We start from the raw sequence: 15724 nt of genomic DNA, 5'->3' as shown, positions 1-15724 counted from the left end.
AGACAAAAGGTTCTGAGGATGGATGAGGGTGAGGGCGATGCCAGCTTATTCAGCATTACTGAATCGCACTTAAACATGGGTAAGAGGATACACTTGGTTATGTGTATTTTAGCATAATGAAAAAAACAACCCTGGGATTTGGATCCTGTGACTGGCTGTGTTATATGGTTTCCTATCCCCCACCCTCCCCGCCACACACACACCGACCACAACCATACGTGGTTTTCTAGACAAGCCAAATATTGTCAATGTCACGGAGGATCTACCATCTCGCAGATCCAAAGACGACAGGCTTGGAAGGTGTTTGCGCCTGAGACCTGAGATCTGCCCGGTGGCTTTGGAATGGAACCCCAATACCCAACAGCATGTATGCTCATGTGTGTGTGCGCACGCACACACACACACACACTCACACAGAGTGGAAGCTCAGCTCACCACCAGCCGGGGAACAAACAGAGGCATTTTGTCAAAGGAAAAGAACTTGATGAAAAATTGGTTTATGAAACCTGAATTCTGGCATGTTTTCACGTTTTAGTTTTGTCAAACACAGGGTAATAAATGTTAAACATGTTGTTTATTATTATGCACGGTTGATTTCTTTACGATGACAATCTTATTTTAAAGTTTGTCGCAGGGTGAAGGGGCCGGAGCCGGTTCAGCTCTAGAATTCTAGAAGGCGAGAGGTGTTTTACAGCCCACCCCAGCAGGAATACAGGGACGGCTGCGTTTTATTCAACAAAATAAAATAAACAAAGAAGGGCACAGTCCAGGCCCCCAGCCCTACTCAGAGGTCAGGTCGGGGGGACCCGTGTGGCGGGGTGAGCTCAGGCTTGATGGCTGTTAATGGCTGTAGCTCCCTGGCAGCGAAGGCTCAGCAGTGCTGGCCGCTTTGTGGCTGATCTGGAAGGAGCTGGGAGGATGGACGGGTGGGGAGAAGGGAAAAGCCGGACTCTAAAGCCAGGTCTCTATCCTTGTGCTGTGTGGTGGGGTTGTGATTTCTTCTGTGGGGGACGGGACCATGTATGTCTTAGCTTTGTTTTCTGCCTTTTGTAGGAAGGTCAGGCTCCTGGCCCAAGGGCACTGAGCACAGTAGAATTTAGGATGAGCCGTGCAGACTGACCCACAACTGGCCCTGCACCCAGGGCTGGACAGAGCACCATTCTCTCTGTAAGTCTGTGTCCCAGCAGTGCCCTCCTCAGGCTGTGAGCCCCAGCTCCCACTTCCTGGGTGTGCAGCTTGGGCTGGGAGCTTGAATGGCTCTGCTCCAGCCAACCTCGATGACAACTCTGCATCCCATTCAAAATCACATTTAGATGAGGCACGCAGATTAGAAGAGAGGGTGTCATGTCACCCCGCCCCGCTCAGTCACGGGCCTCACCCCTGGGATGAGGCCCTGGCTTGTGTCAGCTCAGAGCCCATACATGACAGAGGTTGTCTGCTCTTCCTTGGCTGGCTGGGGGTAGATTCTCTGGGGGTGGGGGTGGGATGGGGGTGGGAAAACTAGCACCCCAGAGCTGCAGGGGACATGCAAGCTGCTGACAGCCGAATTCGGGCAGCCGGCAGCCCAGGGGGGGTTGGGACTTGGCTTCCTGGTACTCTCATAGCCCGCTGATTCCATGTGGCCCAGGTGGCCTCACACGGCAGATTTGCCAAGTGAACCCCAGTATCTTTGGGGGCTTCTGAGCTGGAAGATGGCATTGGAGGGGCAGGGCGGCCCTCCCAAGACAAGACGCTAGATCTCCAGAAGGTTCTGGGGGCACAGAGAGACTGTGGTCCTTGTCTAATGCCACTTAGCACATCAGTCCTGTGTCAGTCCTGTTTCTGGGGGCGGGGGTGAGGATGGGGGAGATGAGAGGAAGGAAACCCCATCTCTGGGCTCTATTGTTCCAGTTTCCTTTAGGGTGTTGGTATTGAGTGTTGGGAGTTAGAGAAAGGAAACACATGCCTCTGCCCACCTGATTTCATAATGCTGCTTTTGAACATACATTTGGGTTCTGAGGATGTGGATCAGGGCTAGTTCAGGGGGGTATTCCCCCAATATCACCCAGACATACCTCTGTCCCACCCTTCTCGGCCCCTCAGCCTCTCTCCACTGCCCTGAACTACAAAGGGTGTGGAGTGAAGTGAAAGCAATTGGAAAATGGAGCTGAGCTGCCGGGCCCTGCCGGCTTTAGCTGCTCACAGGGCGACGGGCTCCTGCCCTTTCTGACCCACAGCTCCTCCAGCCTCCGCTACCTCAGCGTCCAGCCTGGCAGCAGGGCCTCCGTAAAGGGATAAAAGATGACATTCTTCACTTTTTTTAAGTCCCACAAAAGCTGTATGCATAATTAATGTGCAATAAACGTGAGCGGCTGGAAATTAACTAAATGGGAAAAAAAAGGAATATACTTAATTGTGAAAATTTAATTTTGCCTTTCTTCTTTTTCTTCTCTCTGCCACCCCCCACCCACTTTCTTTTTCCTCTCTCCCTCCCTTTCCCCTTCCCTTTTACAACTTGTTATATTCTCAGAGCCCTGGTTAGCTCTTGCAGGAGATCATATTGAGGGAGGCTTCCCTCCTGACCTCCTGCCGGGCTGCGGACAAGATTAGTTGAAAGGCAGCAGAGGGTCTGAGGCAGCCCACAGCCTGGGGCTGTGGTGTCACACAAAGGAATTCTGCAGCTACCCACCACCCCTTGGTGGGGTGACCCTGGATGCTCCATCTTTAAGGCTTTCGGGGATGTGTAATTTTGAGTTGCCTCTGGAAGGAACTTAGAGAAAAGCCCCATCACAGCATTTAAAATTCTGAAAATGAATCCAACAGTTAAAAAGCCAAAGGACTAAATACATTCCCATATATCCAAAAGAAAGTATTTTTAAGCAATAACATTGAAGGCTCTTTTCTTTTTCTCCTAATTTTTTTTTTTTGGAAAGGAAAAGACCTTTCCCAGATTGTTAAACTCCCTTGGATTTCTCAGCAGAAACATTTATTGATCTATCTTTTCATAAAACCAGAAGATTCAACTTCAAGAAACAATTCATCTACTTGAAAGATAATTTTTATAATAGATTTTAAAAAGAATAAAACTATTAACAGATAATTTAAAATATGCTTTATTATGCATACACAATGATAATAATAATCCCAAACATCAAATCCCTGCTGAGTCCATGTCCCTTCTATGGCAGTTATTAACTTGTCATCTTTCTCAGTCCTGGTCTAGATCAGCAGATAATTTTCAAAGTGGCATTAAAAAAAATCAAGAGACAGAACCCAGAAACATTTTGGTTTGGTGGGGCAAAAATCACCCCCTAGTTAGCTAGCCTTTCTCGAGTTTTTGCAAGCAGTCACTAATTCAAGATTCTCTCTACATCCATAGCGAGAAGATATGGTCAGTATAGCTGCATCCGCGTGCTGTCATCTCTGCTCAGGTACCTGGTCCAGTGTAAGGAAAACTGCTGTCATCTGAGAGTTGCCAGCCACAGAGAGCTGTGAATAACTCATTTGTGTCTGTGGATGTGGCTGTGTGTGCCAAGTGTGACTGCTTGCTGCGACAGGTGCCCTGGAAAAGGGAGACTGAGGACAGGGAATGAGCAAAGGTGACAGGAAGCTCCTGCAAGACCCTTTAAGAACCAGCTTGGTTCAAACTCTCCAGCAGCCCCCAGCTGGACACTAGCGCGAAACAACTTTTGACACATAGGAATGCATTTTCCTCTGAGGTCCCCTTATTATAAACAAAGCTTGCTGCTACTGCCCTGGATAGATTTCTATCCTATTTGTATTGATCATGGAGGGGGGAAAAAATCTTATTCTCTAGGTGACAGAGCCAGCAGGGAGTTGATTAGCACTGGGAAGAAAATGTTTATCTCTGTGTTGCCATGGGGCCCCTGAGCTGGAACATGTTTGGATACAGAACTACCAACGTGGGGATTACAGTCTGGCAGCACAATCAAAGTTATCAAAGCTTCGGAATTTTCTGATGCAGCCCAGTTCATTTCTAAGGAAAGAGACTTAACTCAAGGTGGCAAAGATAATGGAGATTCTAGGGACTTACCTATAGAAATACCTGTCCATGTAGACAAAGGCTGTTTATCACGGCCAAAAAGCAAGAAACTTGTAGTTGTCCATCACAGCAGGTAGTTGGTAAAGTCATGGGAGACCACCATCTTTGCTGGCTAACAATAGCTGGAGATTGGCTGTCCATGTATGCATCAGCAAAATGCATCTATCCAATAAAATAAATATTAAAAAGCGAACTGCAGAATGGTATGCTTGTTTTGTTCTGTACATTTCCTTAATTTCTGTTTTGTTTGTTCAGAATCTGTGTAGGCCAGGCTGGCCTTGAACTCATGATCCTCTGGCCTCAGCTTCCCTGGACAACCTCTTCCAGGGAAGGTTCATAACCTTCTGAATTTCACACTGTGTGTGTGTGTTAAATATTAAGTAAGCTAATATTTAAAACAAAGTTAAACATGTCAGGGGCTACAGAAGGCTTCTTGGTGTAGGAATTCTGGACTTTTGAAGCACTTGATCTGGTGGATATTTAGCTCTCTCTCATCCATCCAAAGGGGTGATGGGGGGGGCAGGGTGCAATAGTATTTAATTCCTAGGGTGGAAAGTGGAGGTTTCCTGGAGTCAGAAAGAAGCAGCTCAGCACAGTGGCCTAGAGAAGTCAGTAAAGGTTGACCTGATTTTAAACAACATATAAATCATCATATACACATATAAATCCTCATCGTCACTGGCTCTGCACCTTGGTTTTCTTGAAAGAGACATTGAAAGGAGCTGTGTTGGAGGCTGATGGCTGACATTGTTATGTGATCGGTATTTGCTCCTGGGGTGTTGATCTGATTCCTTCCTCTTTTTTTTTCTTCTTTCTTTCCTGCTCCTTTTTCTCCTTCTCCTTTCTTCTTCATTTTGTCTTATTTTTCCAGTTGGTACATGGTCTTTCACATTCGTATACACAGGCAGGTGACCTAATAGAATTAAGCGTCTTGGTTTAATTCCTCTGGGCGCACTTGGCAGAGGAGAGCGGCTGGATGAATATTTTAATTAAGCTGACACCCAGAGTCAAAGTCCTTCATGAATCCCACTGGGCAAGGTCTTGAAATTTGGGGATTTAATCAAGTGTGGCTTCAAATTTCTTCCTGGATAGAAATATGTCATTAGGTGTCCAAGCTTTCCACTGCAAGAAAAAAATACAACTTGACTATATTTTCTCTAGAGAATGACACCATGGTTCGATTAGCCCCTTTCCCTTGACGTTTTGCCCATTTTATTAACTTCTGCTTTGCTTTTAAGCAGGCAACTACTGTTTTACTTCCTAGAAGAAGCTCATAATATTATAATTCAAATGTCAGGACAGATTAAGTTAAATGAACTGTGTCATTCCCCAAGGAAAACAAACTTCAAAACGGACACGGTTATTTTTGTGCCATGTCCCAGGCTGCATTAGCGGCCCTATAGGGCCATTCGGTCACCTCATGTGCCAAAGTTGGCTCAGAAATTCCTCCACTCTGCGAAGGTGAGAAATTACTTAGCTAACAAAACATTTCGTTTTTTCCCTCCCCTTGCATTCTTTCTTTATGAGACCCTCAAAGTGACTTTCACACACACAAAAAATCTCTTGCACTTATTTGTAAAAAAAAAAAAAAATGTATATTAAACCCCCTCCCAAAAAAACCCTCAAATGGAAAAAAGTCACACATGGTTTTATTCACAAGCGGTAGAATTAATGGGTGCTCTTTTTATAAAAATTAGAAGCAGATGAGTTCATTATGATTTCACCCTAATAAAGAAAACCTGCTTGATTCTGACAAGACATCGACTCATCTAATAGATCTTCTAAATAATGAAGCTACTTCCCGGCTGTTAAAAAGAAGAAGAAAAAAAAAGAGACACTCTCCCCAGCCCCCCAATCACAGCCTTTACCTGGGCTGCTTCTAGATTAATGAAAAACACACCAATCCTAAATTCTGCAAAAAAAAAAAAAAAAAAAAAAGCGCAACAGGCTTGATGGAATTCAAGAGATTTTTTTTTTTTGAAAATGTGAGCAATTTTGAAAAGAGAATGTTTTGAAATGTTTATTTTGCGGTGGTTTGAAATTTTTACATCTTTCAAGCAAGCGGGGGACGGGGCAAGTGGAACCATGTGAAGAGGCTTTGGGGAGCCAGCTGAGCATGAGCTGGATGAGGCTGAGGGTCCTTTATCGCAGCAATCTGCACTCCGTGTGCTGTGGGCAGGCCAGGGGGCCCCGAATGGTACCCCAGCTCACCCCCTGCTCAAGCCAGCAACCTCACCCCAGCTTCAAAGCGCAGTTGCTAGACTGGGCTGTGTGGCTTCACTCTGGGGGCCCTCGATGTGTGGGGGTGGAGTGGGGAAGGAGAGGGGATAGCGTGTTCTTATTCCCCAGCCCCCTGCCTGATGTGGTCCTCTCGGTTTAGTCATGGGATTCCCCAGGAGGGATTCTGTCTGTGCAGCTTTCAGCACTTGTTAAGCAAGAAGTTGGAGGCTTCTCGAGAAACTGCAAAAGATATTTGCTGTCCCTGTGGGTCACAGCAGCTGGGGCCACAGTCTATTCATCATTTGCAAGGGCATCCTGGAGAAACAGAGTCAGTGTGACCCGGTGAGGGGGGGGTCTGTCTGGGGACCATCTTGGTGAGAGCCCTGTATGAGCCTGTGGGGTCCTTGGTCTGAGAAGAGGCCAGGAAGGGGAGGGGAAGGAAACTGTCAAATCTGCAGTTCAGAGCTCTCAGCCCTCTCCCCCAACTTTCCTAGCTGGGGACCCACATAAGGTGAACCCGGCCCAGCGCTCACACCTGCGTGGCCTGCCACCACCGTGGGTGGAAGGAATTTCTTTAATTTTAAAAAAAAATAGTGCTAGGGATTGAACCCAGGGCCTCGGGCATGCGAGGCAAATAAACGCTACGCCCCTGTGCTACCCCGACCCCCATTCCAGCAGTCCTATTTCTAAGCAACCCATCAAGGCATCAAGCAACCCATCTAAGCAACCCAGTACCTTGTCCCTGGACTTCCATCTCTTCAGTGTGTGAGCCAGAGGCCGGGGGGGCTTCCCGCAGGTCCAGGTGGAGCGCCGAGCGCGGCTGTCCTCAGGCACCTCCTTCAAGACACAGCCCCACGCGTACCAAATTTCAGGGGGAGTTTTTTTTTTTTTGAGGGGGGAGAAAGCAACACGTTTGAGCCAAGACGCTATGATCGCAATTCTCCAATAAATTCCTCCCAGCTGAGCCCTAAGGGGCTGGAGCGGTGTTAGCCAAGAAAGGTCTGTGGGGAGTGTGTGTGTGTGTGTGTGTGTGTGTGTGTAAGGGGGGGTGTTGCAAAGTTCAAACAAGGCCTGTGGTTGTGGGGGTGGAGGGAGCCTGTGCTTAGAGAGGAGGCCTCCGACCTGAGGAGGCTCAGAGTTAATTAAAGAGCCTGCATGGTGGCACCTATAAACTTGGCCTTCTGCATATTAAAGTGTCAGGCGGCTCCGCTTCTTGCAGGAACCCAAGGGAGATTCAGAGAGGCCGAGTCACCAGCTCAAGGGCACTGGGTGGAAAAGAAGACTCAGGATTGGAACCCACGGCCTGACACCGCTGGCTGGAGATGGAGACAGGTCAGGGAGTGTGAAGGATCACCAGCTCCCCCTCAGTGCTTCCCTTCTCTAGCCGCTCCCCCCCCACCCCCAGCGACATTCAATCAGGTGCCGTTGATGCCTGGCCCAGCCGTTGGGGCAGGGCCAGCCCAGCTTCCCCAGCGACAAATGGTTCTCATTTGAAAGGGAGGTTATAAAAATACATGCCCAAAGACACTGTCGGGGAGCTGAGGATTAATCTCATTTCAGTCAAAGACCATTCCAAATATTTTTCTGGCGCACGTGTGTGTGTGTGTGTGTGTGTGTGTGTGTGTGTGTGTGTGTGTGTGTGTGTGTGTGTTGGGCTGGGGTAGGGGCTGGGTATGGGCGCAGGCCATAGTCCTGGCTGGGGAAGGAAGTGTGTTCCTGGGGCATCCCTCAGGCTGGCTGGCCATTAGAGAGTCATGAGGTAGAGGCTGGTAGGGTCAAGGGTCACCTTACATGTACCTGGCAAGGCACAAGTGCCAAGGCTGGCTTTGCTGGAAGCCTTGCCTCTGGCCTAGACATGTAGAGTACATCCAACAGCTTGCTGAGTTTCAGATGGCTTAAGTTTCTAAGAGGAAGGGCAGTTAGCCCCTGGGACATGTTCATTTTCTGGGTGCTGGTACTGGGCGCTGGTGGGTCCAATTTGCCACCAGAAAACTAGAAGTGGTACTGTGGTTCAAAGTGCTAGAGAACTAGCCTGGAGTAGAAAAGCTCAGGGACAGTGCTGAGGCCCTGAGTTCAAGCCCCACAATCACCACCACCACCAACAAAAAGATGAATACGGGATAACCTGCTAATGTGGATATTAGTTGTCTTTTCAGACTATTCAAAAATCTATTTATCTATCGATCTTCTTTTTATTTATTTATATTTATTTGTGTCAGTCCTGGGGCTTGAGTTCAGGGCCTGGGTACTGTTCCGCAATTTCTTTTGTAGAAGACTGAGCTGCAGTGCTGTTTTAGGCTTTGGGAGTGATTAATGGAAGATAAGAGTCTCACAGCATTTCCTGCGTAGGCTGGCTTTGAACCCTAGAGTCTGCCATTTCCTTGGGCCTGTGCTCAGTGCCCTGAGTATGCATATGTCAGGAAAAAGCAGAGTGCATGTGATCAGGATGCCTTCCTCCAGGAACCCAGAACCTAATGGGAGGCTCGAGTGTCTGTAATTCAGTAACACACAGGGCAAGGCACGGCTGGCTTAGAGGTGGACACACTATTATACTGCCTTAATGGGGTAATGGGGTCAACTGGACATTATAGAGAAGGTGCAGAAGGATATAGAGGTGTTATAGAGAAGGTTTTGAAGGATGAACAGTTTTCTAGGCAGAAAGGGGAGGGAAAGCATTCTAGGCAGAAGGAAGAGCATGCAAGAGGCATGGGGAGCCATATGTAATTCCCACAGGCATCAACAGGAGGTTGGCCAGCCCAGGAAGGAGGGCATCTGAAATCCAAGGGGCTCAGGCATTGTTCTCAGGGGGAAGACCACCAAGACTGAGGGTGGAGGGTCTTCATAGTGGGGTGTCAGCCATATGAAGAGAAGGAAGCCACATGTGTAGGAGCAGGACAGGGCGGGTGCCCCCATTCTGCAGGTGAGGGCAGGGGCTCATGCATGACAAATGCAGTGTTGTTCCAAAGCACAGGACCAGCACTGAAGCCAAAGCAGAGGTGAGAGGAGGGTGGCTAGCCTGGAAGACGCAGCTAGGTGAGCACTGTCCAGCAGCTGGCCTAGGGACTCAAGGCCACGCGGGTGACAGGAAGGTGCTGGGGTCTCACACGGATCAGACGCTCTCAGGCGTGGCCAAGAGTAGAGCCATCCCAGAGCAGCCCCGCCCTTCCCTGGAGCAGATGGCCGACACCAATCTGAACTTTTGGGACCAGGTGGCCACTCTGGGCCAGAGCTGTGGGGGACAGGAGGCCTCACCTGATCCTTCAGTCTGTCCTAGGGCAGAGAGGTTGTGCTCCAAGGTCTGTGCAGAGTAAGGCCATGTGGCGGGCTGTAGGGGGAGACTTCCAGACCCAGCCCATGAGTGAGGAGAGGGCAGGGGCTGCCCTGGTCGGGCTCCTCTGCAGCTTTGGACGCTGAGCTGCCCCTAGGCAGGCCCAGGCTGCAGGGTGTGGGTTTTGCTCACAGAGCCCAGGCATGCTTGTGGGCCTGCTCAGGCCTGCTTGAGGCCTACTCCCCAGGCCCAGGCCCACTTGAGGCCAGCTCCCCTGCCTAGGCCCACTTCCCAGGCCCAGGCCTATCCACTGGCACTTTCTATGTTTCTCAGCACCCAGGAGGGGCTGTGCATTCTGTCAGGGAGTCCTGGCATGGTGCTCCATGCCCAGCACACATCCTCCCCCACCTTCTCAGGGGAGCCCTCAAGGGAGGGGAAGCACTCACTGCTCAGTGGAGCTGGGATGAGGGGAAGAGCCCATGGTTGGGGAGCCAGCCGCAGGGCCAGACCTAGGCTCCTGGAGGAACCCTCGCTGCCCTTCCGTCTCCTGCCCTGACACTGAGAAAGAGACCCGTGAGAGCCCCGTGTGCACGTACACATGTGATTGTGCATGGATGGATGTGTGTACACGTATGTGTACAAGTGGGTGTATGTGTGAGTGCAAGCACCCCTTCCGGTTGGCAGTGACAGGCAGGCAGGTGTACAGCCAGGTTGGGGCCTGAAACAGCACCCACAGTTGTGTCTCAGCCCCCAACACTCATAACCAGATGTGCCGTGCACCCCACACAGGGCTCATGCACTCCGAGGTGAATGAACACTCCACATCCCTGAGGGGCCCATCTTCCATCTTCCTGGTCTCCTGGGTCTTCCCTGAGAGGAGCTCCGGTGGGGGGCAGTGGCAGCACCCCCGCCCCGTGTCCCTTAGGCTTGTGAGCAGGTCACTGAGACTGCAGAAGCTCTTTCTAGAAGGCAGGAAGGTGAGCACTGGCCATCTGAGGACAGGCGGGTGAGAGGGAGAGCCGGAGCCTGCGGAAGTTCCTGGGGGGACACTGACCTCTGGTGGCTTCAGACACAACAGCAAAGCAGGAGGAAAAGAGGTTAAAACAAATGTTTATTTAACAAATTATATGAAGAATACAGACAAGCACACAGTGAGACTTCCTTTGCCGAGTAGAGTCACCTTGAATAAATACTCATGAGTGGCCTCACCAAGGCCAGCGGCTGCCCAGCAGCTCGCCCGCTCCATGCTAGAGAACAAAGCCTGCTTTCCTGCAGCTGCGGCGAGCCGCCTGGCCTGGTCCGAGCCCTGCTGCAGATGAGGGATGCGGGCAGACTCTTCAGTGCGACTGCCCAGGGGAGCGAGGCGCAGGTGCCAGTCTCCACCCTCGGGCAGCAGGGGTCAGGTGCATGCGGACTGAATGCAAGGCCAGCTTTGCGAGGCTTTGGTGGCACGTGGCTGTTGGTCAAGGCCCCTTCGCTGTTCTCCCTGGGATCCTGCTTCTCAGAAGCTGGCACCAGCTGGGGCAGCCAACAGCCTGGGGAGTCCTTGATTGGGTGTAGACGTGGGGGGTGCGGGGCTGTGAGGAAATCCTGCTCTGCGCCCAGGGCCGGGAGACACACTGAGTCTACTGCAGGGCTGGAGTGGATAGCCGGCCTGGGTGTGGGATTAGGACAGGGGACTGGCCTGGTGGCCGCAGGGCTAGATCCTGCCCGCCACATCCCAACCTGTACCCCTGGACCTGCCTCGGGCATCTTTTCTGCTTAGACTGCCTGGCAGGGTGCCTGGCAGGGGTAAGGTGCTCAGAACATGTGACCCAGCTCCTCCTGAGCCTTCTCATTAAGTGAAGGGACCCCAGGTCGGTGTCTGCAGCCATACACCTCTGACCAGCAGCAAGGGCAGATGCGATCTCTTCACCTGAGATGGAGGTCCTCATTTTTCCATGTGGCCACAGGGCCAAGGCTAAGGCTGGCCTCTGGATTGGGGTGGAGGGAGGGAGCGAGGGAGGGAAAGACCTTCTGATAAACTGCAAGTGAAGTGGGCAAACCATCTCCTGCCAATCACCTGTATGTCCCAGGCTCTTGGAGAGGGGCGGGGCGCTGTGCTCTTGTTGCATCTTTTAGCTGGGCTGGGGCGCTGGGCAGGGATGGTGGCCGCTGTGGGACATGCTGGGTGGATTGGAGGGAGAGGCCATGGGCCCTTCACATTGCTGAGAGAATCCTTGTGCTTCCTTTCCCACAGTGGCCAGAGGGCTGGTGGGGAGCAGCGTCCCCCTGGGCCCCACCCCACACACGTAGGTGTGAGCCAGAGCTCCGCCTCTGCCCGCTGCACTAGAGTCTGACGAAGGCAAGAGCCACAGTGTCAGGAGCAGCCTGAAACCATCCAGGCCCTCACCTGCCAGGGCTCTGTTCACAGTGTGCCGAGGTCACTGAGTTCACAGTCAAGGTTATCCTGAAACTCAGCCTGTCTCGTCTGGAGATCTCCTGGGTTCGCCCTCTTCCTGGGGTCCGTGTGACCCAGCGGGGTGGGGGTGGGGCACTGGGGTAGCCCCTTTCTTCAGTGATTACCCCCTCTCCCTGTTCCATCTTCTCTATCACTGCCATGGTCTTGCGTCATCACCAGTGGGCCTGCCCCCCGCGGGCTGGGACCCCGCGGGCTGGGACCCCGACACAGACAATCTCACCACTGGGACGTGGGAAGAGGTCGAAGGACAAAGTGCACCGGACAAAATGAAATGGACAGTGGAGCCTGGAGCTCTGACCCACCCATGGGGTGTCACCTCTGGGTCACACAGGCCTCTTGGCAGCATTGGAGCAGCTACCATTAAAAAAAAAAAACCAAACCAAAAAGCAGCAGGTGGCTATGAACGCAGCCCCCAGAGCTCCCAGGGCCTGGGGTGCACAGCACGCGTGTTTCTGTTCAGCCCTGTCTGAGTGAGCCCCTGCTTGGCCATCGGTCCCTCCAGAGGCTCCCGCCTTAACTCCACGGGCCTCCACGAGCTGCCTGGTGGCCCCTGAGGCCTGGAGGTGTGCGGTGTCATCTCCTGCAGAGCGTCCTCAGGTCCCGAGGCCCCAGCACACAGCGATGAGGGAGTCACAGAGTGGACAGAGACGGCAGGAGGCCCACGGAGGGACCCGAGGGGCTGTGCAGGTACGTGAGGTATTCCGGGCCCTGCGAGCTCTTAGCCAAACCCCACTGGCTGCTTCGTCCATCTCTGCAATGCAGCTGGCAGGGACCACTGGCAGAGACACCCCACGCGATTAACCTGTGACGGCCCATCACGGCCTTGTGTCCAGACAGACTCTCTGGGGACACCGGGGAGTCAGGGGCCTGCAGTCTACAGAATCTGACACTGGGAAGCAGTCTGTCGGGGTGAGAGGGCCGACAGGGCCACTGCTGCCAAGGCACCAGCACAGGTTCACCTCGAGTCACCACCGGACACGGGAGACAGGGTTCCTGGCCGAGGTGGCCTTGCTCCTGATGCAGCCGGCTCTGTGAGGAGCTGGGCCTTTGTACCTGTGTCCCTCTGGGGCTGAGAGCCCTCTCGGGAGCGGTCATGACGCATGGTCAGAGCTCTTGTATTGTTGGCAGGTGGCGTCTGAGCCCTTTGGGAGATGGAGTGCGTGGAAGGCCAGCGTCCCGGGGGCCAAGCTCACGTCCAGGCTGACGCTCACCACTGTCATCTCCCCGGAGAGCGAGGCCCCTTCCACGCCAGTTTCCAGGAGTCCAGTGTGGGAACAGTTGAGGAGTCCACGGTTGTGCGGTGTGGGGCAGGTCCGCTCTGGGCCTGCTGGCTGCCCCTGCTCACATTTCCTCAGGGTTGTTGTGAAGCCCAGGGCGGGGGGAGGGGGGCCTGTGGGCAGCCCTGGGTCAGAGGACATCTGCATGTCCTTCGGGCCAGCCCCAGTGACCTCCGCGAGGGGGGAGTGGCTTTGTGGGATTCCCACAGTGGGTGATAGGCAGGAGCAAAGGAGCCCGTGGGCGTCACTGGGCATCAGAGTGGCTGCCTGGCCCTTGGTGACTGTGGGTGGGGAGGATTGGCGTAACGGTCATCACACAGACACGCGGGGAGCCGCTGGTCACTACAGCACACACAGGTTAGTCACGATTATGGACAGTGTCCCCCAGGGAGGCTGGGGGGGTCTCATCAAGCAAGCTGATGACCAGACAGGACCATTCAGCTGCCAGTCTCCAGGGCAGTGGGCGGGCACGCTGAGAGAAGGGCTGGCTGGTGCCAAGGGAGGGGGTGGCAGGGGTGGGCGAGGGAGGGGGTTCCCTGCAACCCCAGCCACCCCGTCAGTAGTGTGGGCACCAGGCAGAAGGCGTCTTCTCCCCCAGGCCGCCGCTGGCTCCTCAGGACTGGGGGATCTGCTGGCACCGGGTGGGGCTGGGCGGGAGCCGGGCAGCTGCGCTCTGCTCCGTTCGGAAGCTGTACTCGTACTGCAGGAAGGGCGAGACAGAGGAGTGCCATCAGCGCAGGGGCACCAAGTAGACCAGAGCCAAAGCAGAGGCATGGATGTCATGGCTGGCTGGACCCACGGGCAGTGTGTGGACAGACACGCAGGCTGGAAATCACAGCGGCAGAGTGCTACGTGTGGGCGTGGGCATGTGTGGACACACTGTGGCCAGTGCCATCAGCAAACCTCTACGAGCACCTGGCACCAGACTGGGCACCTCTCGGCCCACAGAGTGTTCCTCCAGTTTCTGCCTCAGGGGCAGATGTGACCCCAGGCCAGCCCAGCTGCTGGGCCCTGGTCACAGGTGAGGGGTGACTGCCCGATGCCCACTCGGACAAGGGACGGGCATTCTGATGAAGGCAGGCGATGGGTCCCCTGCCAGCTGAGGTGTAGGCGTGGGGCTGTGGGAACAGCCTGGACACGCAGCCACGTGGGCCTATGCGCCACAGCAATGAGAAGCTTCGCTTATGTCAATGGTCAGTAGACTTTCTTAAGCTGCTCACAGCACAGAGGGGCCCTCACCGCGGGCTGCACTGAGGAAGGGGAAGGAAGAGCCATGGGGTCAGCGCACGACCAAAGGCCACCTGAGGACGGAGGAAGAGTAGACAGGCCAGTGCCTGGGTCCAGGCCTGCGCCGAGAGTGCGCAGAGGGAAGACTGGCCACAGCTGCAAGGTCTCTGCCTCTCCAGACCTCAGAAGACTCACCTGTAAGGTGGGGTCAACCCTGGGGCCTGGGGAGCGGGTCACTGAGCACGGGGAGCAGCCCCGGCCAACGCAGGCTCAGAGAACGGCCAGGACACCGCTGCCACCTGGCGGTAGCTTGGGCAATGCACAGCAGCAAACGGCAAGTAAGTTTCCTCCTCTCTCCAGGGAGGCCAGGGACCTGCCAGGACCCGAATGAACTCCACGTGCCCGGGGTTCGGAGTGGGAGGGGAGGGGCCACAGGAGGGGACCAGGGGGCTTGTGGCAGGTGGCCACAACCTCCACCCCAGACAGGGGAGGAAGGGTAGGTTGGGGTGAGGACTGAAATGCAGCTCTGCCAGAGGCTGGGGCAGGTGCTCAGGAGCACCCAGCCAGACAAGTGTGGAGCAGGGGTGAGGGCTGGGGTGTGAGGGGCTGGAAGGGGAGGCATGGAGGGGGTGATGCCTGGTGGCCAGCAGAAAACTTTCTCCTTGGGAATCTACCTTTCCTTCCCTCACTTCCCCACCCCCTTCAACTCTCCTTCCCCCTTTCTCTTTCCTTCTTTTCTCTCTTTCTTTCCTTCCTTCCTTTCTTTCGTGTGTGTCGGAGACCAGGACTTAAACTTGGTATCTGATGTTTGCTTTTGTTCTCTGGCTTGTGCTCTACCACCTGAGCCGGCTCCCCCACCCCCTCACCCTGGGCCTCTATGTTTTCAAGGTGACTGGGAACTGGGGTCCTTTCTGAGGGTGGGTTAGGGTCACTCCAGGGGCAGGAGGGCCGTGGGTGGGTGGTGGGAAGTGCAGGGCTGTGAGGTGTGAAGGCAGCCGTGAGGGGGGCGGGCGGATCAGGGACAGCAAGGTGGGGCGCTCACTCAGGAGGAAGCCCCTAGAGCAGGTCTAGGTCGAGCTGTGATGACCTCAAGTAGGGCCACCCTTCCGCCCCTTTGGGAGCCCCCGCCATGCCAGCTCTGGGTGTCAGGGAGCCCGTGGGTGGGACAGTCAGGACCCAGCCCTAGCCTTGCCCAAGTCCCAGCGCTCTCCGGGCTTTCTGGACTGGCA

General features: G+C 53.9%; 1 protein-coding gene across 1 annotated transcript in view; it reads right to left on the bottom strand.

Annotated features, from left to right (window-relative positions):
- Positions 1-12181: 12181 nt before the first annotated feature.
- The window catches only part of Mvb12b (multivesicular body subunit 12B), a 141279-nt gene continuing 137736 nt past the window's right edge, over positions 12182-15724 (bottom strand). Inside the window, exon 10 of the mRNA XM_090330651.1 lies at positions 12182-13968. Coding sequence (XP_090186777.1) covers positions 13882-13968 — 87 coding nt within the window. The 3' untranslated portion in view covers positions 12182-13881. The remainder of the gene's footprint in view (positions 13969-15724) is intronic.

The sequence above is a fragment of the Megascapheus bottae genome, chromosome 3, assembly GCF_031878675.1.
Source record: "Megascapheus bottae isolate mThoBot1 chromosome 3, mThoBot2.hap1, whole genome shotgun sequence".
NCBI classification, from domain to species: domain Eukaryota; kingdom Metazoa; phylum Chordata; class Mammalia; order Rodentia; family Geomyidae; genus Megascapheus; species Megascapheus bottae.
Note: the sequence above shows the minus strand (reverse complement) of the source record. Positions and strands in the feature narration are given on the sequence as shown.